The following is a 15,203-nucleotide window of genomic DNA, read 5'->3' on the forward strand; positions in this document are numbered from 1 at the left end:
CAATGCGGAATTCCGCCAAATGGCGGAACGCTCGTGATTGGTTCGATTCTTTTTACGTTCGTTTCTAAAGTGTAGAAAGTACATGTTTTGTAGCATTTGCAGTGCTAAGTGGACTGTTATTACGGCCATTACTGCGTTCCGAAAAGACAATGCTTTTTCACAATCATTCGGTAATGGTTGCTTGTGATTGGTGTCTATTTTCACATCTACCAATCAGATTCATAGTCCGAAGCTGATCGCTTAATCATTGAATATTCCGAACGCAGCGATCGATTATGAACGTAAGAATATGAATAAAGCTTTCGAACGGGAGTAGGTTAGGCAATCGGTAAGAGACAGTATATAAGGGAGAGGATCACGCGAACACTTCTCTCCAATTTCGTTTTGTCCTTAGTGTCATTCGTCTTACACTTACTTCGTTTATCTTAATTATTTAATTAAAAAACACGATCGTGGTCTTTTATCGGGCGATTTTGCATCTCAGGACTAAATCAGCATCATAATTGTCATAGGAAATAGCGATGGAGACTGCATTACGTAAGCGACATAACTCGCAGTCTTTTTCGCCCAACCTATCGTTGAGGGCAGTCTTTTTCGACCTGGACAATACTTTAGTGGAGACGAGGAAGGCCGATAATCAGACTTGTCGCAAGGTACGTAGGAAATGTCTTTAACCTAACCTATCCGCCACCTTTCCCATCCCTTTGCCAACCTGACTTGTGATTAGTTCCTTTGTACTTCTTCCGAGTGAAGTTGTCGCTAGTGAGAAGTTAGACAAGTGTGCGTGCGCATCGCTTCTCACGTATTCGCACTCGCCCGCGACGTTTACCCGTCTAGCGACTTGCCTCGCAAAAATAGAAGTATCATTCCTCCTTCTCTTCCGTGTAATACGAGCCGACACCCCGATATAGAGTGCTTTCTCTACGGTGTGCCGACTCTATTTTTGGCGTTACGTTCTTGCGTCTTTCCTCTTTGAATTCTCGCAAGGTCCAACTACGCTCTTCGGATAGTCCCCTCACGTTTTACTCGCGCTTTCTTCCGCCGAGTTTTTTTTCTGCTCTCTTTGCGGCGTATACATGATTCGTTTCGTTGTAGCCGCAGAATCGAAGAAACGATAGAATTAAAAAAAATTAATGTTACGATTGTTAGCCTACGGCGCGAACTTCGGCACTAATTGTACTTTAATCGCTGCGTATATCGCAATCGAGATATATCGAAAGATCGAGAAAAATAACTCTGTTACACAACGCATTATCGCATTAACTGTATACAAAGAAAAACGGAGGAACAATTAGTGAGATTCCTAAATGCATACATTTTATTTCCTCGGATTAGAAAGTATTATCGACAATAAGATAAATAAGATAAAGCGTAAGATAATTTTAAGGTTATCCGCTCCCCTTTCGGGACAAAATTTCCGATACGACGCTTCTAAAAGATACTCTTAACGGAGCAAGCGAGTGTTCCATGTGTGCGTTGTTCGCCGGTTATTTTCAGCCATCTCAGTGAGTGTGTCAAAGGGCAAGGCTAGGCAGCAAGAGGACCGTTCCGGGAGTCCTGCCAGTTGGCTTCCGACTATGCCACGCGACGGACGGTGTGATTGCCGGTGACGCCTGTTAAAGCAGCACGCTACGGAAATTTTTTCTCGCGACGTTGAAACAACCGTGACATCGAGATACGTCACATCGGAACAGTATAAAATACAGGTTACGATACCCTAGCATCAGTCTTCGGCTTCGAGAGGCGACTCACGCTTCTTCGGTTTTCATCCTTTCGTTTTGCTGTCATAATCTAGCACCATGAGTGTACCGGAAGGCGTCATGAAATGTGTGGCTATACTGAAGGCGGTAGATACAGACTCTGAGAAATTCGCTGCACTGTTCATGGTCACCAAGCTGGTAGATGGCAAAGATTGTACCCCGACTGCTAAGAAGATGCTCTTTGAAGCCATTGGGTCGAAATTTCTCAAGAAGCTGCTGTCTGCCAATAGTGTACCTGTCGATTGTCCACCACAGGTGTACAAATCAGTGGCATTATCCGTTCTCTCTGCGTTTTGCCGGGAACCCGAGTTGGCCTCGCATCCAGACATGGTGGAACACATTCCAGTGCTGCTGGACATTGTATCTCAGGCCGACGAGGATGCACCGGATGACATGTTGATCATCGTCAGCGAGGCTTACACTTGCTTACAATGCATTGCGCAACATCCCCCTGGGCAGAAGGCGTTGCTCGAGCAGAAAGCGATTCCAAAGATGTGCGACATTTACGCGGAGAAAAGCTTCCAAACGGATGAGGCTTTGAATATTCTGGTCACATTGGTCAGCGAATGCGGACCTGATGCTTGGGATCCAATGGACACTGCACCTTTCCATGCAATAATCAATAAGATAGCGTTGGATTTTGAGACTGATCACACAGAAAGAAAATTCGAGTTGTGTACTATTCTACAAGCTTTGTTACAATCTTGTAGGAAGGATGTGACCTCAAGCGCGAAGGAAGAATCTTGGCCATTGAGCATTCACAAGGGTCTGAGTGATATCCTGAGATCGAAGATTGGCAAAAACCAACGAGATCCGGCTTTAAAACTTGCATCCGTAATGATGGATCTGTTGGGAGCTGAGTGGGCTTTGTCTGATAAGGAGAAGCCCAAAATATTTTTGCTCTTGATTATTCAGCTAGCATCGGTCGAGGTCAGGATGCAGTTGGAGGGTAAACAGCTGAAGACTGTGCTCACGAATGCCGACTTGGTCACAGCTTGTTTCATCATTCTCGAGATTTCACTTGGCTACATTGTCACGGACCAGCTAGATCTGGAGCAGAAGGAGAAGCAGTCTTTGTACACGGCCTTGAAAGGCGCCTTCGCAGCTGTTATTGGCCTGCTGAGCGCCGTGTCGAAGATGAAGACGTTGACGGATATGAAGGAGAAGATTTTCGTTTGCGCCATTGTTAGAGTACTTGCAGCTTGGCTGGCGCAGGAAACAAGCGCAATGCGTCCTCAAGTTTACGCAGTGTTACCTTATGTGTTGACAGTAGCCAACAATACCTTCTACGCGCACCGGAACAGGAAATTGGCGGAGAAAGCGAAAGCTAAGGCTAAAGCGGATGAAGGAACGTCATCCGGAGAACCGGTCGTTCACGATCCGATGAGCGAGATCGACATATTGCGATTATTGCTGCCTGCTCTTTGCTACTTGGCCGTGGAAGAGGAAGCACGAAAGATCCTTCTCCAGCACAAGCAAGATGAAATCTTGTTCGAGTGCCTATCCTATCATTGGACTATTGTGCACTACAAGAAACCGCCGGTACCAAGATCGGAGCGCCTGAAAGTCCTGCAAGACGGCAACCGTACGGAGGAACTGGATTTACATCTTCTAGAAGAAATGAAGGAGTCCAGAACTGCAATGGTTTCTCTCTGCAACGTACTGATGAATATTACCGTGCTGGAGGCGAAGCTGGTGGAGGAATCGCCGACGTTTGTCTCGCTGCTGAAGTTCATCTACAATAATCTACCAGAGCTAAAACAAATCCCGGAGAATTTAGTACTGCATGGTCATCTTGCTGTCTTGGGTTTGCTGTTGATGAAGCAGCAGGCAAAGCGCATTAAGAAGACAGATTTCTCGATATGCCGTTACATCCAGGCCACCATAAGATTCCTGTGGGACGCATACATCATCGACGAGAGCAATGATCCTACCGAACTAGTCGTTTCCATATCTTACAAGGAGCACTGGATGGAACTGATGGAGCTTTGGTTCCTGGGCATGCAGACGATGGCCGGCGTGCTGCAAGTGATACCCTGGCTGTCACAATTCACGATAGAGTCCGGCTGGGCGGAGGAGATCATCGAGACGTTGAAGCGAGTGAAGATCGGCGGTTTACAGCCGAACGTCAAGTCCGCCTTTGAGGATTTACTGTGTCACTTGGTCAAAGCTGACGACAGCGTGGCATCGGTGTTGAAGAAATGTGGCGCGTTAACCGTTTGTCGAAATCATCGTATGATGGAACTTGGGAAGAGTCTCTTTGGAGATTAGGAATAAGGATATTGCGAGCGTTTTGAGAGTGTTACATGCAGCTTTCGGCTTTTCGCTAGTCAAAGCAGATTCGCGTGCTGATATTATTGTATTCTACTGTTGTTATTATTCATTTTGTATTGCGCAAACGATGTAAAAACGATCTAAAATATAAAATTCTTTATGGGAGCAGCAGCGAATTAACCATAATATATAACTGATTAAAAGTTTTCTTCTTTGAAAAGAGTCGCTTTGTAAGTAGCTTACTATTTTCTGTGACTCGAATTATTATTGTATGCGTCTTCTGCATAGGATATATGAAATACATATGCGCACGTAGTCCAGTATAAATTTAGACGGCATCACGTCTGGAAATAGTTTCCTGGCAAGCAGGAAAGCGCTAAGAAGCGTTTCGCTTGGAGGAACACTTCGTAACACTTGAAGGTACATTTTTATAAATGAGGCTTTATATACAAATACACTTTGTTTCTCTACGAGCTGTAATCAACTATGCTTTTTCTACTTCGCTATACTGCGTAAATAAGAATCATTGTATTGAAGTTACTGTGATTTCACGATGCTTTGACGAGGACTTTGTAACATGAGAGAAACACTTCCCCATTAAATGAAAGAATTTTTTAAGCGTTCGTTTCATTTCATCGTCATCCATTCCATCATTGATATCTAAACTTTTTAATAAAGTTATTTTTAACAAACAATGTCAATGAAAGATTACTGGATAGCAGACAATTAACTCGATATATAGTAATTATGATTACAAATGATGTGAACATTATTTTAAAACAAGAGACAAATCCACGTTTTAATATCCAGAAATCTTTCAATCATAACTTTTAGGGTTTGGAAATAACATGTGATGTTGTTGTTGTTGGCACAACTGATTTTGTTGTGATTACAGCAACGTCCGCGGGTGCCACTTCGAGTGTCCACTAATCGGCTCGAGTATTTCAATGAATCAATGCATTTTCTAGGTAATCATTAATAATGAATTAAGTGTCCTAAGAATCCTTCACTAACCGCTTTATATCCTGTCGTCCTGAGAGACCTTTGTTAATTAATAAACTCCACATTCAATATCCGCCTTTATTTCATTTACTTTGTCTTATCATCGTATCTATATCAGAAGATTGTTTTGTTCGACACATATAATGTTCTTTTTTTGAACACAAAGAGAAAGATTTTACTGTGGAAAGAGCAAGAGGGTTATTCATGATTTATGCACATTTTTATTGAGTGTGGAAATCACTTTCATCTTCGCCTCTTCCTTCATTTTCAGTTTTTCATTTATCATTCTTTATCATAAAACGCCTGATTATAGTGAAATAGAGGAGCTCTCATTATACGGGTTTATCTACAGTTGGCTGAGGAATTGACGCGAGAATACGGCATCCCGGAAGATGCGTCTGTCAAGATAACGACTACGTATCTGAAACAATTCAGAAAATGTCCGGACAACACGAGCCTCACGTTGGATGCTTGGCGTACCATTCTCTGGAGCAAGGCACTGGGCGACAAGTATTCTCACCTAGCGAAAGACGTTTACGAACGATGGCTCTATTTAAGATATCACTACATGATGCCGGCGCCAAATACGACGTCCATGCTCCGTCAGTTGAAAAAAAAAAATCTACTGGGTCTGATCACCAACGGACCTTCGAACGCACAATGGGAGAAGATCCACAAACTGTCGCTGATGCAATACTTCGACGTTGTCCTGGTGTCCGCTGACCTGCCGTGGGAAAAGCCGGAAGCCGAAATATTTCAAAAAGCTTGCGACTACCTCAACGTGAGAGCTGAACAATGCATCATGATCGGTGACAAATTGGAGACTGATATTTTAGGTAATGAGATTTATTCCACAAAATTTTTCAGCTATTTATATCTCCTCTCTCTCTCTTTCAACAATTTCTAAAATATGTAGAATATGATGAATTGAGAGTAAATTACAGGTGGAATCGAGGCTGGATTATGCGGAACTGTATGGATACCCACTACAGATAAACCTCGTCTCTCGAGCGATGATCCCAAACCAGATTTTACAATAAGACATGTAACGGACCTCATGCGTATATTGAATAGAGGTCCAAACGCGCCGGAACTTGAGGACTGTTGTTCAAACGCATCCGATGGCAGCTAATGAGACCTTTTATTATTTCTAATACCATGAAAAACGCGACTCGATGTACAAGCAATCACTAAGCAAGATCTATCGGATGTTGTAGCATTACATCTCCTTTTTTTCAAGCATGTGTTTATACACGTGTTTATACACGTACATACAGTATTGAGATATAAACATATCGAACTTTTTGTTTTTATATTAGAAATGCAGAATACATCCATGAAGCTCGCGTAATAGTACAATTAAGTACAAAAAGAACGTACCTCAAAAATAAATATGCAATTTATTTTTTTTTACATTTTATTCTGGTAATGTTGTATTTTAATATTTTATGACTAACTTTGCACGTAGGCGACGAAAGAACCACCGTTATTACACTCGTGTATTTACTGTAATTAATGTTTATAGATTTATTGAATTTTACCGCAAACAGATGCCAGATGAAATATATTTTTGAGTTACCTTTCCTCAAAGTTATAACGTATAACTGCAAGATACCTCAGCATGTACCGAATTTAAGAAAGATGAGACACGTATACAAACGAAAAGCACAAAGCAGAGCCAGTAGGTAAATGAACAAAATAAGACACAATTATGCACAATTATATTATCGCTTGTATAATTTAAAATGCGCGCTCAAATACATATGTATTAAAGATATACCTCTACGACACATATCTCTTGTGTAAGTCTCCTGTACAAATGTGTAGAATTTGTACATATATCTCTACATAGATCTGCATAGACATTGTACGTGTGCAGATATAAATGTACATGAGACGTATATTTTTTCACTATGCATAATATATATATATTTTATCTCTGTTGGGAATCCGCTTATGTCAGGGAAACTATAAACGACAAATTCTAAAAACTTTATATACAGGCGTATCATACTTGTTTGTGTGGTGTAATAGGAGGAATATACATATAAATAAACGTGAAATATGTATACATGTGGACGAAATATTAAATGCGCATTTCCTTTTTGTACTGTGGTATAATATTGATGGACCGCCAAACGATAAGCAAGACATATATGTTTCTGCATAAACTAAAACGTCGTCTAGCATTTATTTGGTTTTTAACACAATAAGTTATTTGATGGTAGTATTATAACGAAAGCATTGCATCGAAAGCAAATAAATAATTGCATTGAAAGTTAATAATTTCTTATGATAATGTTCTTTTAATAACGCGGATATTGAAACGAATTTTCGATAAACAAATATATATATATATATGTAACAATGTAGTTTTTACGATTCTACTCCTACTTCCTCGGTATTTTCAGATATAGATTTCGTCTGGGTTTCGGATTTCGTATCCTCTTTCGTTTCTATCGTCTCGGCTTGCGTGGATATGAAATCCGATGTCGAATAAGAGCTTGTTTCCTGTTTCACCGAAGAGCTGGTCGAGTTATTCGCGACGGAATCGCGAGTGCTTTCGATTGTTTCAGCTTCAGAAATCTGTTTATCGTTATCTCTTAACTCTTCTGGAGCATCTACCTTCAAATCCGTAGAGCATGTTTCCGCGTCTACTTGAGCCTGGATAAAGAGAAAATCTTACATCGTCTTTACAGAAAAAGAAATTTTTCACTAGAATATTTTACCGTTTCGTTGACGACCGCGTCTCTGCTCCTATACAGTAAATTCCTACAAATATGTTGAGCCTGTTTGGGGTCTATGCCACCTTCCATCAGCGACAATAGCACGTCTTCTTCGGTGACGAGTAGCTCGTGATTCGCATCGACCAGTGTCACCGATTTTTTGTCACCGTTTAAGAATCTTTTCTCAGAATCTATCATTTTCTGATAAGACTCCAACTTCTCCATCACCTTGTTTTCATCCAGAACCTTCGGTGGCGTAGGCGGCCTGATCTCGGATACACTCAATAACTTTTGCGCGTGGATCAGATCATCTAGCGCCTCGTCCTCCTCTGAATCGTCTACTATGTTCAAGGAGATCTTCAATTGATAAATCTCGTACAGCATTCTATTCTGAAGCAGAACAGAGATTTATACTGTTACACAGTGTGTTACTGCGCAATAATAAATATATCGATACTTTTGAAGTTACTCGATATTAAAACACCATTTTTCACGATTACATTATTGTTATTCGTACCATATTAAGTATTCTTTTATTTTGATCGATGTGTTTTTTAAATACACTTTGCAGCTCCTTATCAGTGTAAAAGCCATTCTGCATTATATCCTTGGTGATATCATAGACAAATTTGATATATTTCTTGTCCTCCTCTTTTTGACATGATCGTTTTGAAGCGAATTGTTCGAAAGATTTAGCATCACAAACTGAACCGTCGTAACTTCGTGAAGTGCTCGACAAAACCGAACGATGATCGCTTGTTTCTTGCGTTAGAGATTGAGACTCCGGTCTAAACATTGACAAACTATTATATTAGTTATGCAAGAGACAATAAACGGGTCTTCGTACGTACATTATGTGCTAATAAGAAGAGAAAACAATTAGAGACTTAAATATGCAAATATTACATATAGGATGTGGTCTCTGTATAACAAATCAGAAGATTTTAATTTTAATTTAAATAAATGTAAAAATATAATTGTAATTTTTATGATATTGTGGCATATAAAATCGATAATTACAAATTATACAAACTTGAATAAATATACACTCACCTTTGTCGCGAACCTGTCGATGGATCAATTGTAGGAGAGATATCTCTCATGCATTTCAAATCCTTTCCAGAACTAGTTTTGCATATAAATTTTTTACGTTTCGGCGAACGTGATGTTGTTGGTGAGGTATTTCGACAACTCTTTGACGGCGATCGTTGTCGACGTCCCCTTTGACGAAAATCTAAATTACAACAATTGCAACAATCCAGGCGTTTCGGATTTACAGTCATTTTTAATATGTCCTGCATCGAGTAGAAAATATTAACTATAACATCACTACTGTTTATCAATTCCTCAAAACAGACAGATTAAAGATTAATAAAACAACATTGCAAGTTTTTAAGGACGAAATTATTAGTTTAATTGTCGAAATTATCCTTCCTTATTATTCTAATTATAATTTTGAATATATAATATTTATCATAATTATCTTTACCACTGGATGATGTTGAGTATCATAGGCCAATCTATCGATCACATCGTCTATCACGTCCGGATGCAAATAGATTCTTTCACGCCCAACTCCTTGCACTTTACACTGTCGACTTTTTTTTAACAAATAATCTTTATTTTTTGTGTCTACCACACTTTTTGCTAATAAGATTCGTCGCAAGTGCCAACTCATCAAATTGCAGGCCTCTAATTGTTCGAAATAACTCTGTCCCGTTTGATTATAAGCTGGTACAAACAATTTTGGATGGAATTTTTAAAAACTCAAACATGACTTGAAATATTCCTTTTAAATAATAAACATGATGATAAATAAATAAATACTTACTGCTACTTTTTAAATTAACCTTGCTTCTCATACATCTTATCATTTCTGATGAGAAATTCAAATAATCTGTTTCCTGGTTTTCAGTGCTTATGACAGTGATAAATAATTATTATAATAAATAAAAGCGAGTTTTTCTCTTAAAAAATTTTGAATAAGACATACGTATAAAGTGATGTTGTGATTATATTAAAAATTTGTCATTTTACACTTGGATGGAAATTATGCCATGTCTGTCATTGACTTTTGTTGACGTATTATCACTAAGCAACGGACACGTGCATTTCCGCCATTTGTGCCTGCTATGTTAATCACGCTTCCATAGTACATACATGGAAGCGATGGAAGCATTATCCCAGTTGATAGATTGTAAAATGTGATGTGACTTTAAACATAAATATTTAAACGAAAATGTGAAACAGGCGATTAATATTTGGCATATTTGGGTAATAATATTTGGGTAAATATACAGTAAATGTAAATAATATGAAATGTAAATTTTATAAAACAGTACATAATATATATACATTTACATATTAAACGTCAAAAAACATTAAAATCATCAATTAAATATTATAATTGCACTTCATTTGGTTTCCAAATGTTGAAACTTAGTTTGCTTAAATGCGTACAAATACATCGCTTCGCCACTTTGGTCACAGATGGTATAAAAATATATTCTTCTCGCATCTTGTCAAATTACAAGATTAAGAAGCTAAAAATCTCTGTGTATAAATTTAGGCTAAACAGCTCGCTGGACAATCTTCAATCCGATCTGATGGGGGTCCTTATGTGTCCAGTGTTATTAGCTTTATAAAGATACACTTGTGCTAAGATAGCGATATCAATCGTGACTTGCAGAACTCCACATACTTGGAATTGAACGGGAGTATCCCTCAAAACGAAGTAGCATGTTTTGAAAATATCTCCCACTGTCCACATAGCTACCATAGCTATACTGAAATAAGAATCAAATGTCAATTTAGATATGAAACTTGCGCAATTATTGTTGATCATTTTTTTATCTTATCTTCTTTTACCTCATTCCTATGGTTGATTTGTGAGATGAATTGCGTAGAAATTGAGGTACGCCTAGCATAGCTTCTATTAATACTGCCAAGAACCCAACAATTTCGATAAATGGTGGTATGTCCAGAAATAAATATGTTAGTATCCCACTTATACTAGCAAATAAAATCATGAAACCCAGATAGGACTTGAAATCTGTCCATTTCCAAAAAAATCTAGCATCTAAATCTATAGGACGAAAAGATTTTTTTGAGAGCGTTACATGTGAATAAACATATCAGTCTTTAATATTCGCATTCAGAAGGTCCAACTTACCTGTAAGTACACGCTCCTTTGGTCTGATTATCTGTGTCTTGTTCTGTATATTAATACAAAGCTTAATCATAATAAACATTGCTATGATCATAAGTATACTTTGTAACAGGAGAGGAAGTTCATAATGTTTACCAAACCTGTAAGAAAAGTATATGTAAATTAAGAAAAATGTATTAAAAATACTTTTCATGACATAGTAATAAATATAGACTACAAAATACACGTGTGAGATATAAAAATAAAATTAGTTTTAATTTATTGATAAATTTAATAAGTTATTTCGCAGATACAAACCAGAATAGTATACGGAGCGTGTTGGCGATTAGAAGAGTAAGACAGACGTAAAGGGAGAATCCTTCCGCATCCTCCTTTCTTTTGATCTCTTTGTATTGCGGCACGTACGGCACAACTGCGCCGAAAATCATTGCACCAGCAGCAATCCAGGCGGTTACATTTTTTAAGTTTAGCTCGTATATGTCGTCCATCGTAACCAGCTTCTAATTCTATCATATCGTGCCACTCGCTGGAATATTACATGACAGAGAGGCCGATGATACGCGTCGAATGTCGTTACGAGTTCAGGTTATAAACCGGTCTTTCATCGTTGCCGTCATACAGTCGCATAGTATACATGACAACACATGCCGTATAGGCACGCATTTATACTTCATTATACATCATTACTGAGCGACTTTAGTTGTCAACAACGATACATCAGGAAAACTGAATATTACATAGCATTAGTTCGAACTCCGTTTCCGTTGACATTTACTGTTAAGATTCCAAGTTTTGTTCAGGATTTGTTCCTCTTATCTGCACTGAAACGAACTCGATGTACAATCGAACATTGTAGGAAGAAGGGAAAGAACTAATACAAAAAGTTTAGCCAAAGAGAACAGACTTCTATCTGCCTATACCTAGATGAAACGTCTGTCAAAACTCAAAACGAAGAAATGGCATTAGTAGCTATAATAAAGATGTCTACCGCACCTCGAAATCGCCTAATCACGTAATTATTAATACATAAATTATTACATAAAAATATATATCAAAATGAAGGTAGCAAATATCATGCGCAGCTGCGCACAATATATTTACGAAATATCAGGATAATCGCGAGTCGAATTGAGATTTGCGCGATATGCACAGCGGATAAAAAAGGGATCAATCGTCAGCTGTAACCAACGGGGAGTAACATCGATATCCTCCTAACTTTCGTTTATCGTTGGAGATACTACTCGACGATTCGAGGCGACAAAAATGCACTTTCGATCTATTTTCGTAAAAAGAAAGTGATTGCGCGCGGCGCAAATAAAATGTAGATGCGACATGCGTAGAATGTCAAGCAGGCAGTTTACGTTGTTGCTGACAGCTGCATAAATACTATGCACACGGTACGGCCGTCGCGGTTTATAATGATAATAATTCGCGAGCACGATTGCTTGATAAGCACCGATAACGGCACGCACACATCCTCTCGTTTATCGCTTAATTGACACACTCGGGTTGCATCGCGCGCGTCTAATGAACGCACTCGGGACCCCAGTAGACCAGTTTCGATTCATCAGCAGGTCGACCCGGATGACCCAGAGTGTCGGCCGCGGTTAAACGAATTAATTAATCCATTTGTGCCATCCCGCCGCGATAAAATGCGGTCCGCGAGTAATCGAATATGCTCATTGAATTAGGCTGAAAAAGGAAGGAACGCGCAGTTACGTCGCGCTAATTGCTCCGCACCATCGGATGCAGCAGTGCTGGTGCGCTGTACGCGGGATCCGCGAGATAACAAAACTAATTACAACGGCCAACACGTTGCCCAGACAGCGTGCCAATCTGTCGCACTCAAAGGTGAGTGAGCTTTCCGTTTGTGCGTTTAATTAGATGTAAATATTGGATGCTAAGTAGATAAGCGTCTCTCTTCTGTCGGATGTAGATGCAGTGGCTAGCCATGATAATGTGCCTGTATGTCGGGGTAGCCAGTGCACGCATGGAAGAGGATCACCAGGCATCGAGTGTAAGTGGAATCTCCAGCTCTCTGCCGGAGCAGTGTTTCTACATGCAACCGGCGGACTGTCCGGATCTGGACGCCGATTCGAACAAGTGCCCTTGCAAAAGAATCACGACGTTCGTGAATGCACCAGAGGGTAACGCTGCACTTTGTTGCAACACGGACAGGCAGGCTCTAGAACATGGCCTTTCTTGCATAGGTAAGCATCGTTGAGCTTTGCGTCTTGTGGTTGTTGAGCAATACAGATTTGTATCTCAAATGCTTATCATGATTCGAGTATTGTCATCATTACTTTTGAATTACTAGGCTTCCAACATTCGAACATAAGTTATGTACATATACGTAACGCGACCTTGGAGGTATTTAACGTGAGCGAGATTCGTTGGAGGAGGCTGAAATCCTTAGCCATAACCGATGGCAGGATTAAGCGGGTAAAGGGACAGTTCCGCATGATGACACCGACACAGTGCCTGAATCTTTCGAACAATGCGCTGGTCGAGGTAGAGAATAACTCGCTGACGCGATTAGCGCAGCTCACCACTTTGGATCTGTCTTATAATAATCTCACTCACCTTCCAGCTTTAAATACGATAAACGGTCGGGAATTCTGGCTAGACATCTCAGGTAAAAAACTTTTTTTACCTGCAGCTCGTACATTGGTACATTGTTATCTTGATTAAACACATGCTAAATTAACATATCGTCACGTACCTCTCCCCACAGGAACAAATACACTTTGGTGCCACGATATATATCAGTATATCAATAAAACCGGCGAGAAACAAATCACTTTTAATCGCGAAAATAAAACAGTGTGTTCCGCTAGCAAAACATGGCATTGGTTTAATACTACTGAACAAGTGCCACTTACGCAAGTGCTTTATCTCAGTTTAGTACGTCTCGCTCAATATGATTTGTACACCCATGGTATACAAATTCACACGTGAGGTAATCGAAATTAATTTTTATTTTCAGCTACAAACGGAATGTCCGAAGGGGGATACCTGGCAATGTCAGTGCGACATCAAAAGATTGGATATTATCGAAGGCAAGCCACCTACTCATGCTGTAAATGTAGACTGTAGCGGAATGCAGTTAACGGAATTACCTGAAAAATTACCGCAAAACACTATAGCGCTTAATGTTTCCTATAATAATGTACGTGTGTGCGAGGCGTCAGTGTAAAAGCTTCCACATTATTATATTTACCGACAAAACTGCATGTTCTCCAAACTTGCTTTTCAGATCACAGTTCTAGATGCTCTAAGCACTAACCCGTGCTACGAAGATCTACGTGAATTCTACGCCGACTACAATAACATCTCTTCGATAAATAGATTGGAGGGTTCAAAGTTCCTCGACAATTATGCCCTGCTTAGTTTACGATACAACAAAATTAAATCGGTAAGTAAGAGAATACATTTCGGTCTTCGATAATATCCAATCTATTTGCGAATTCTAAATGTAACGATGTGTTTAGTTACCAACGTACATACTAAGTCCAAGCGCACATAATAAGAATTTCCTGAGTTCGAGGAATTTGGTCAAATTGGGAGGCAACAAGCTACACTGCGACTGCAACACTGCTAAGTACTTAAAGGTATTGTGTCCTCTTTATCTATCCACCAATCTAATTTAATGAATGCAACTGTACAAAAAAGAAATAATCAATTTAATTTTTTTTAAGCGAATACACGCTATGCAAAGAAAATTCTGTTTTTAGGCATGGTTGCAAACGCGGATATTGGATTCTGACGAAGTAATGTGCGAAAATGTAAAGGAAAAAGTCATAGACCTAGAGCCGTCAAAGATGTGTGTCTATCCGGGAGATTGGACGGATTATATATACTATATTATCGCTACTGAAGTGATACTTCTCTTAAGTTTGATAGCCAAGGTATTATATGATTACTGGGTATTTAAGACTGCAGGATATCTTCCGTGGCCGGCAAACAAAATGCCGAAATTGCCGTGCGATTGGATGTTTGAGTAGATTGCGGATTTTCACTCTTACCACGAATGTACAATAAAAGATACGATACTTGTAGGATATACTTGCTAAGGTATCGTGATATTTTGTCAATTATTCAGCGCTACTGAAGAGGATTTTATCATATTTTTAGCTCTTCCATTAAAAAAAAAAAGAAACAAAAAAAACAGGGTTTTAAAGTAATCTCCGCATAACTCCATGACAAGCATTTTGATAAAATGTATTACTACTTGTGAAGTATATTAAATGATTATTAAAAGATTGAGGAATG

The 15,203-nt window shown here is 39.2% G+C and overlaps 5 protein-coding genes and 1 long non-coding RNA gene across 8 annotated transcripts; 4 read left to right on the forward strand and 2 right to left on the reverse strand.

The window, feature by feature from the left end:
* Positions 1-304: 304 nt before the first annotated feature.
* LOC105275767 (N-acylneuraminate-9-phosphatase) lies at positions 305-7,143 on the forward strand. Its single transcript, XM_020030441.2, has 3 exons — positions 305-653; positions 5,389-5,872; positions 5,981-7,143. The coding sequence occupies exons 1-3, from the start codon at positions 522-524 to the stop codon at positions 6,166-6,168; spliced, it is 804 nt and encodes a 267-aa protein (XP_019886000.1). The 5' UTR covers positions 305-521; the 3' UTR covers positions 6,169-7,143.
* On the forward strand, positions 660-4,652 carry LOC105275573 (neurochondrin homolog). Its single transcript, XM_020030437.1, has one exon. It carries the CDS (start codon positions 1,800-1,802, stop codon positions 4,029-4,031), a length of 2,232 nt encoding a protein of 743 aa, XP_019885996.1. The 5' UTR covers positions 660-1,799; the 3' UTR covers positions 4,032-4,652.
* On the reverse strand, positions 6,766-9,812 carry LOC105275574. Of its 3 annotated transcripts, none has more exons than XM_020030438.2 (6): positions 9,594-9,812; positions 9,252-9,493; positions 8,816-9,108; positions 8,280-8,565; positions 7,766-8,152; positions 6,766-7,700 (listed from the first exon to the last, which is right to left on the reverse strand). In XM_020030438.2, exons 1-6 carry the CDS (start codon positions 9,634-9,636, stop codon positions 7,413-7,415), a joined length of 1,539 nt encoding a protein of 512 aa, XP_019885997.1. In that variant the 5' UTR covers positions 9,637-9,812; the 3' UTR covers positions 6,766-7,412. The 3 variants fall into 3 exon arrangements, with proteins under 3 accessions (XP_019885997.1, XP_019885998.1, XP_011330794.1); XM_020030439.2 differs by having other exon boundaries at positions 8,816-9,057; positions 9,594-9,807; XM_011332492.3 differs by having other exon boundaries at positions 8,280-8,550; positions 9,594-9,806.
* An 86-nt stretch (positions 9,813-9,898) lies between these two features.
* LOC113562392 lies at positions 9,899-10,486 on the forward strand. Its single transcript, XR_003406892.1, has 2 exons — positions 9,899-10,050; positions 10,332-10,486. It is a non-coding gene; the product is annotated as an uncharacterized LOC113562392 (long non-coding RNA).
* On the reverse strand, positions 10,356-11,426 carry LOC105275575 (PQ-loop repeat-containing protein 1). The gene is made up of 4 exons (XM_011332494.3): positions 11,229-11,426; positions 10,935-11,071; positions 10,631-10,847; positions 10,356-10,548 (listed from the first exon to the last, which is right to left on the reverse strand). Exons 1-4 carry the CDS (start codon positions 11,417-11,419, stop codon positions 10,356-10,358), a joined length of 738 nt encoding a protein of 245 aa, XP_011330796.1. The 5' UTR covers positions 11,420-11,426.
* On the forward strand, positions 11,426-15,191 carry LOC105275576 (protein halfway). Its single transcript, XM_011332498.3, has 8 exons — positions 11,426-12,782; positions 12,868-13,141; positions 13,249-13,566; positions 13,666-13,835; positions 13,918-14,100; positions 14,188-14,346; positions 14,423-14,542; positions 14,666-15,191. Exons 1-8 carry the CDS (start codon positions 12,678-12,680, stop codon positions 14,933-14,935), a joined length of 1,599 nt encoding a protein of 532 aa, XP_011330800.1. The 5' UTR covers positions 11,426-12,677; the 3' UTR covers positions 14,936-15,191.
* The last annotated feature ends 12 nt before the right edge of the window (positions 15,192-15,203 follow it).

Source organism: Ooceraea biroi, chromosome 8, assembly GCF_003672135.1.
Source record: "Ooceraea biroi isolate clonal line C1 chromosome 8, Obir_v5.4, whole genome shotgun sequence".
Taxonomy (NCBI): domain Eukaryota; kingdom Metazoa; phylum Arthropoda; class Insecta; order Hymenoptera; family Formicidae; genus Ooceraea; species Ooceraea biroi.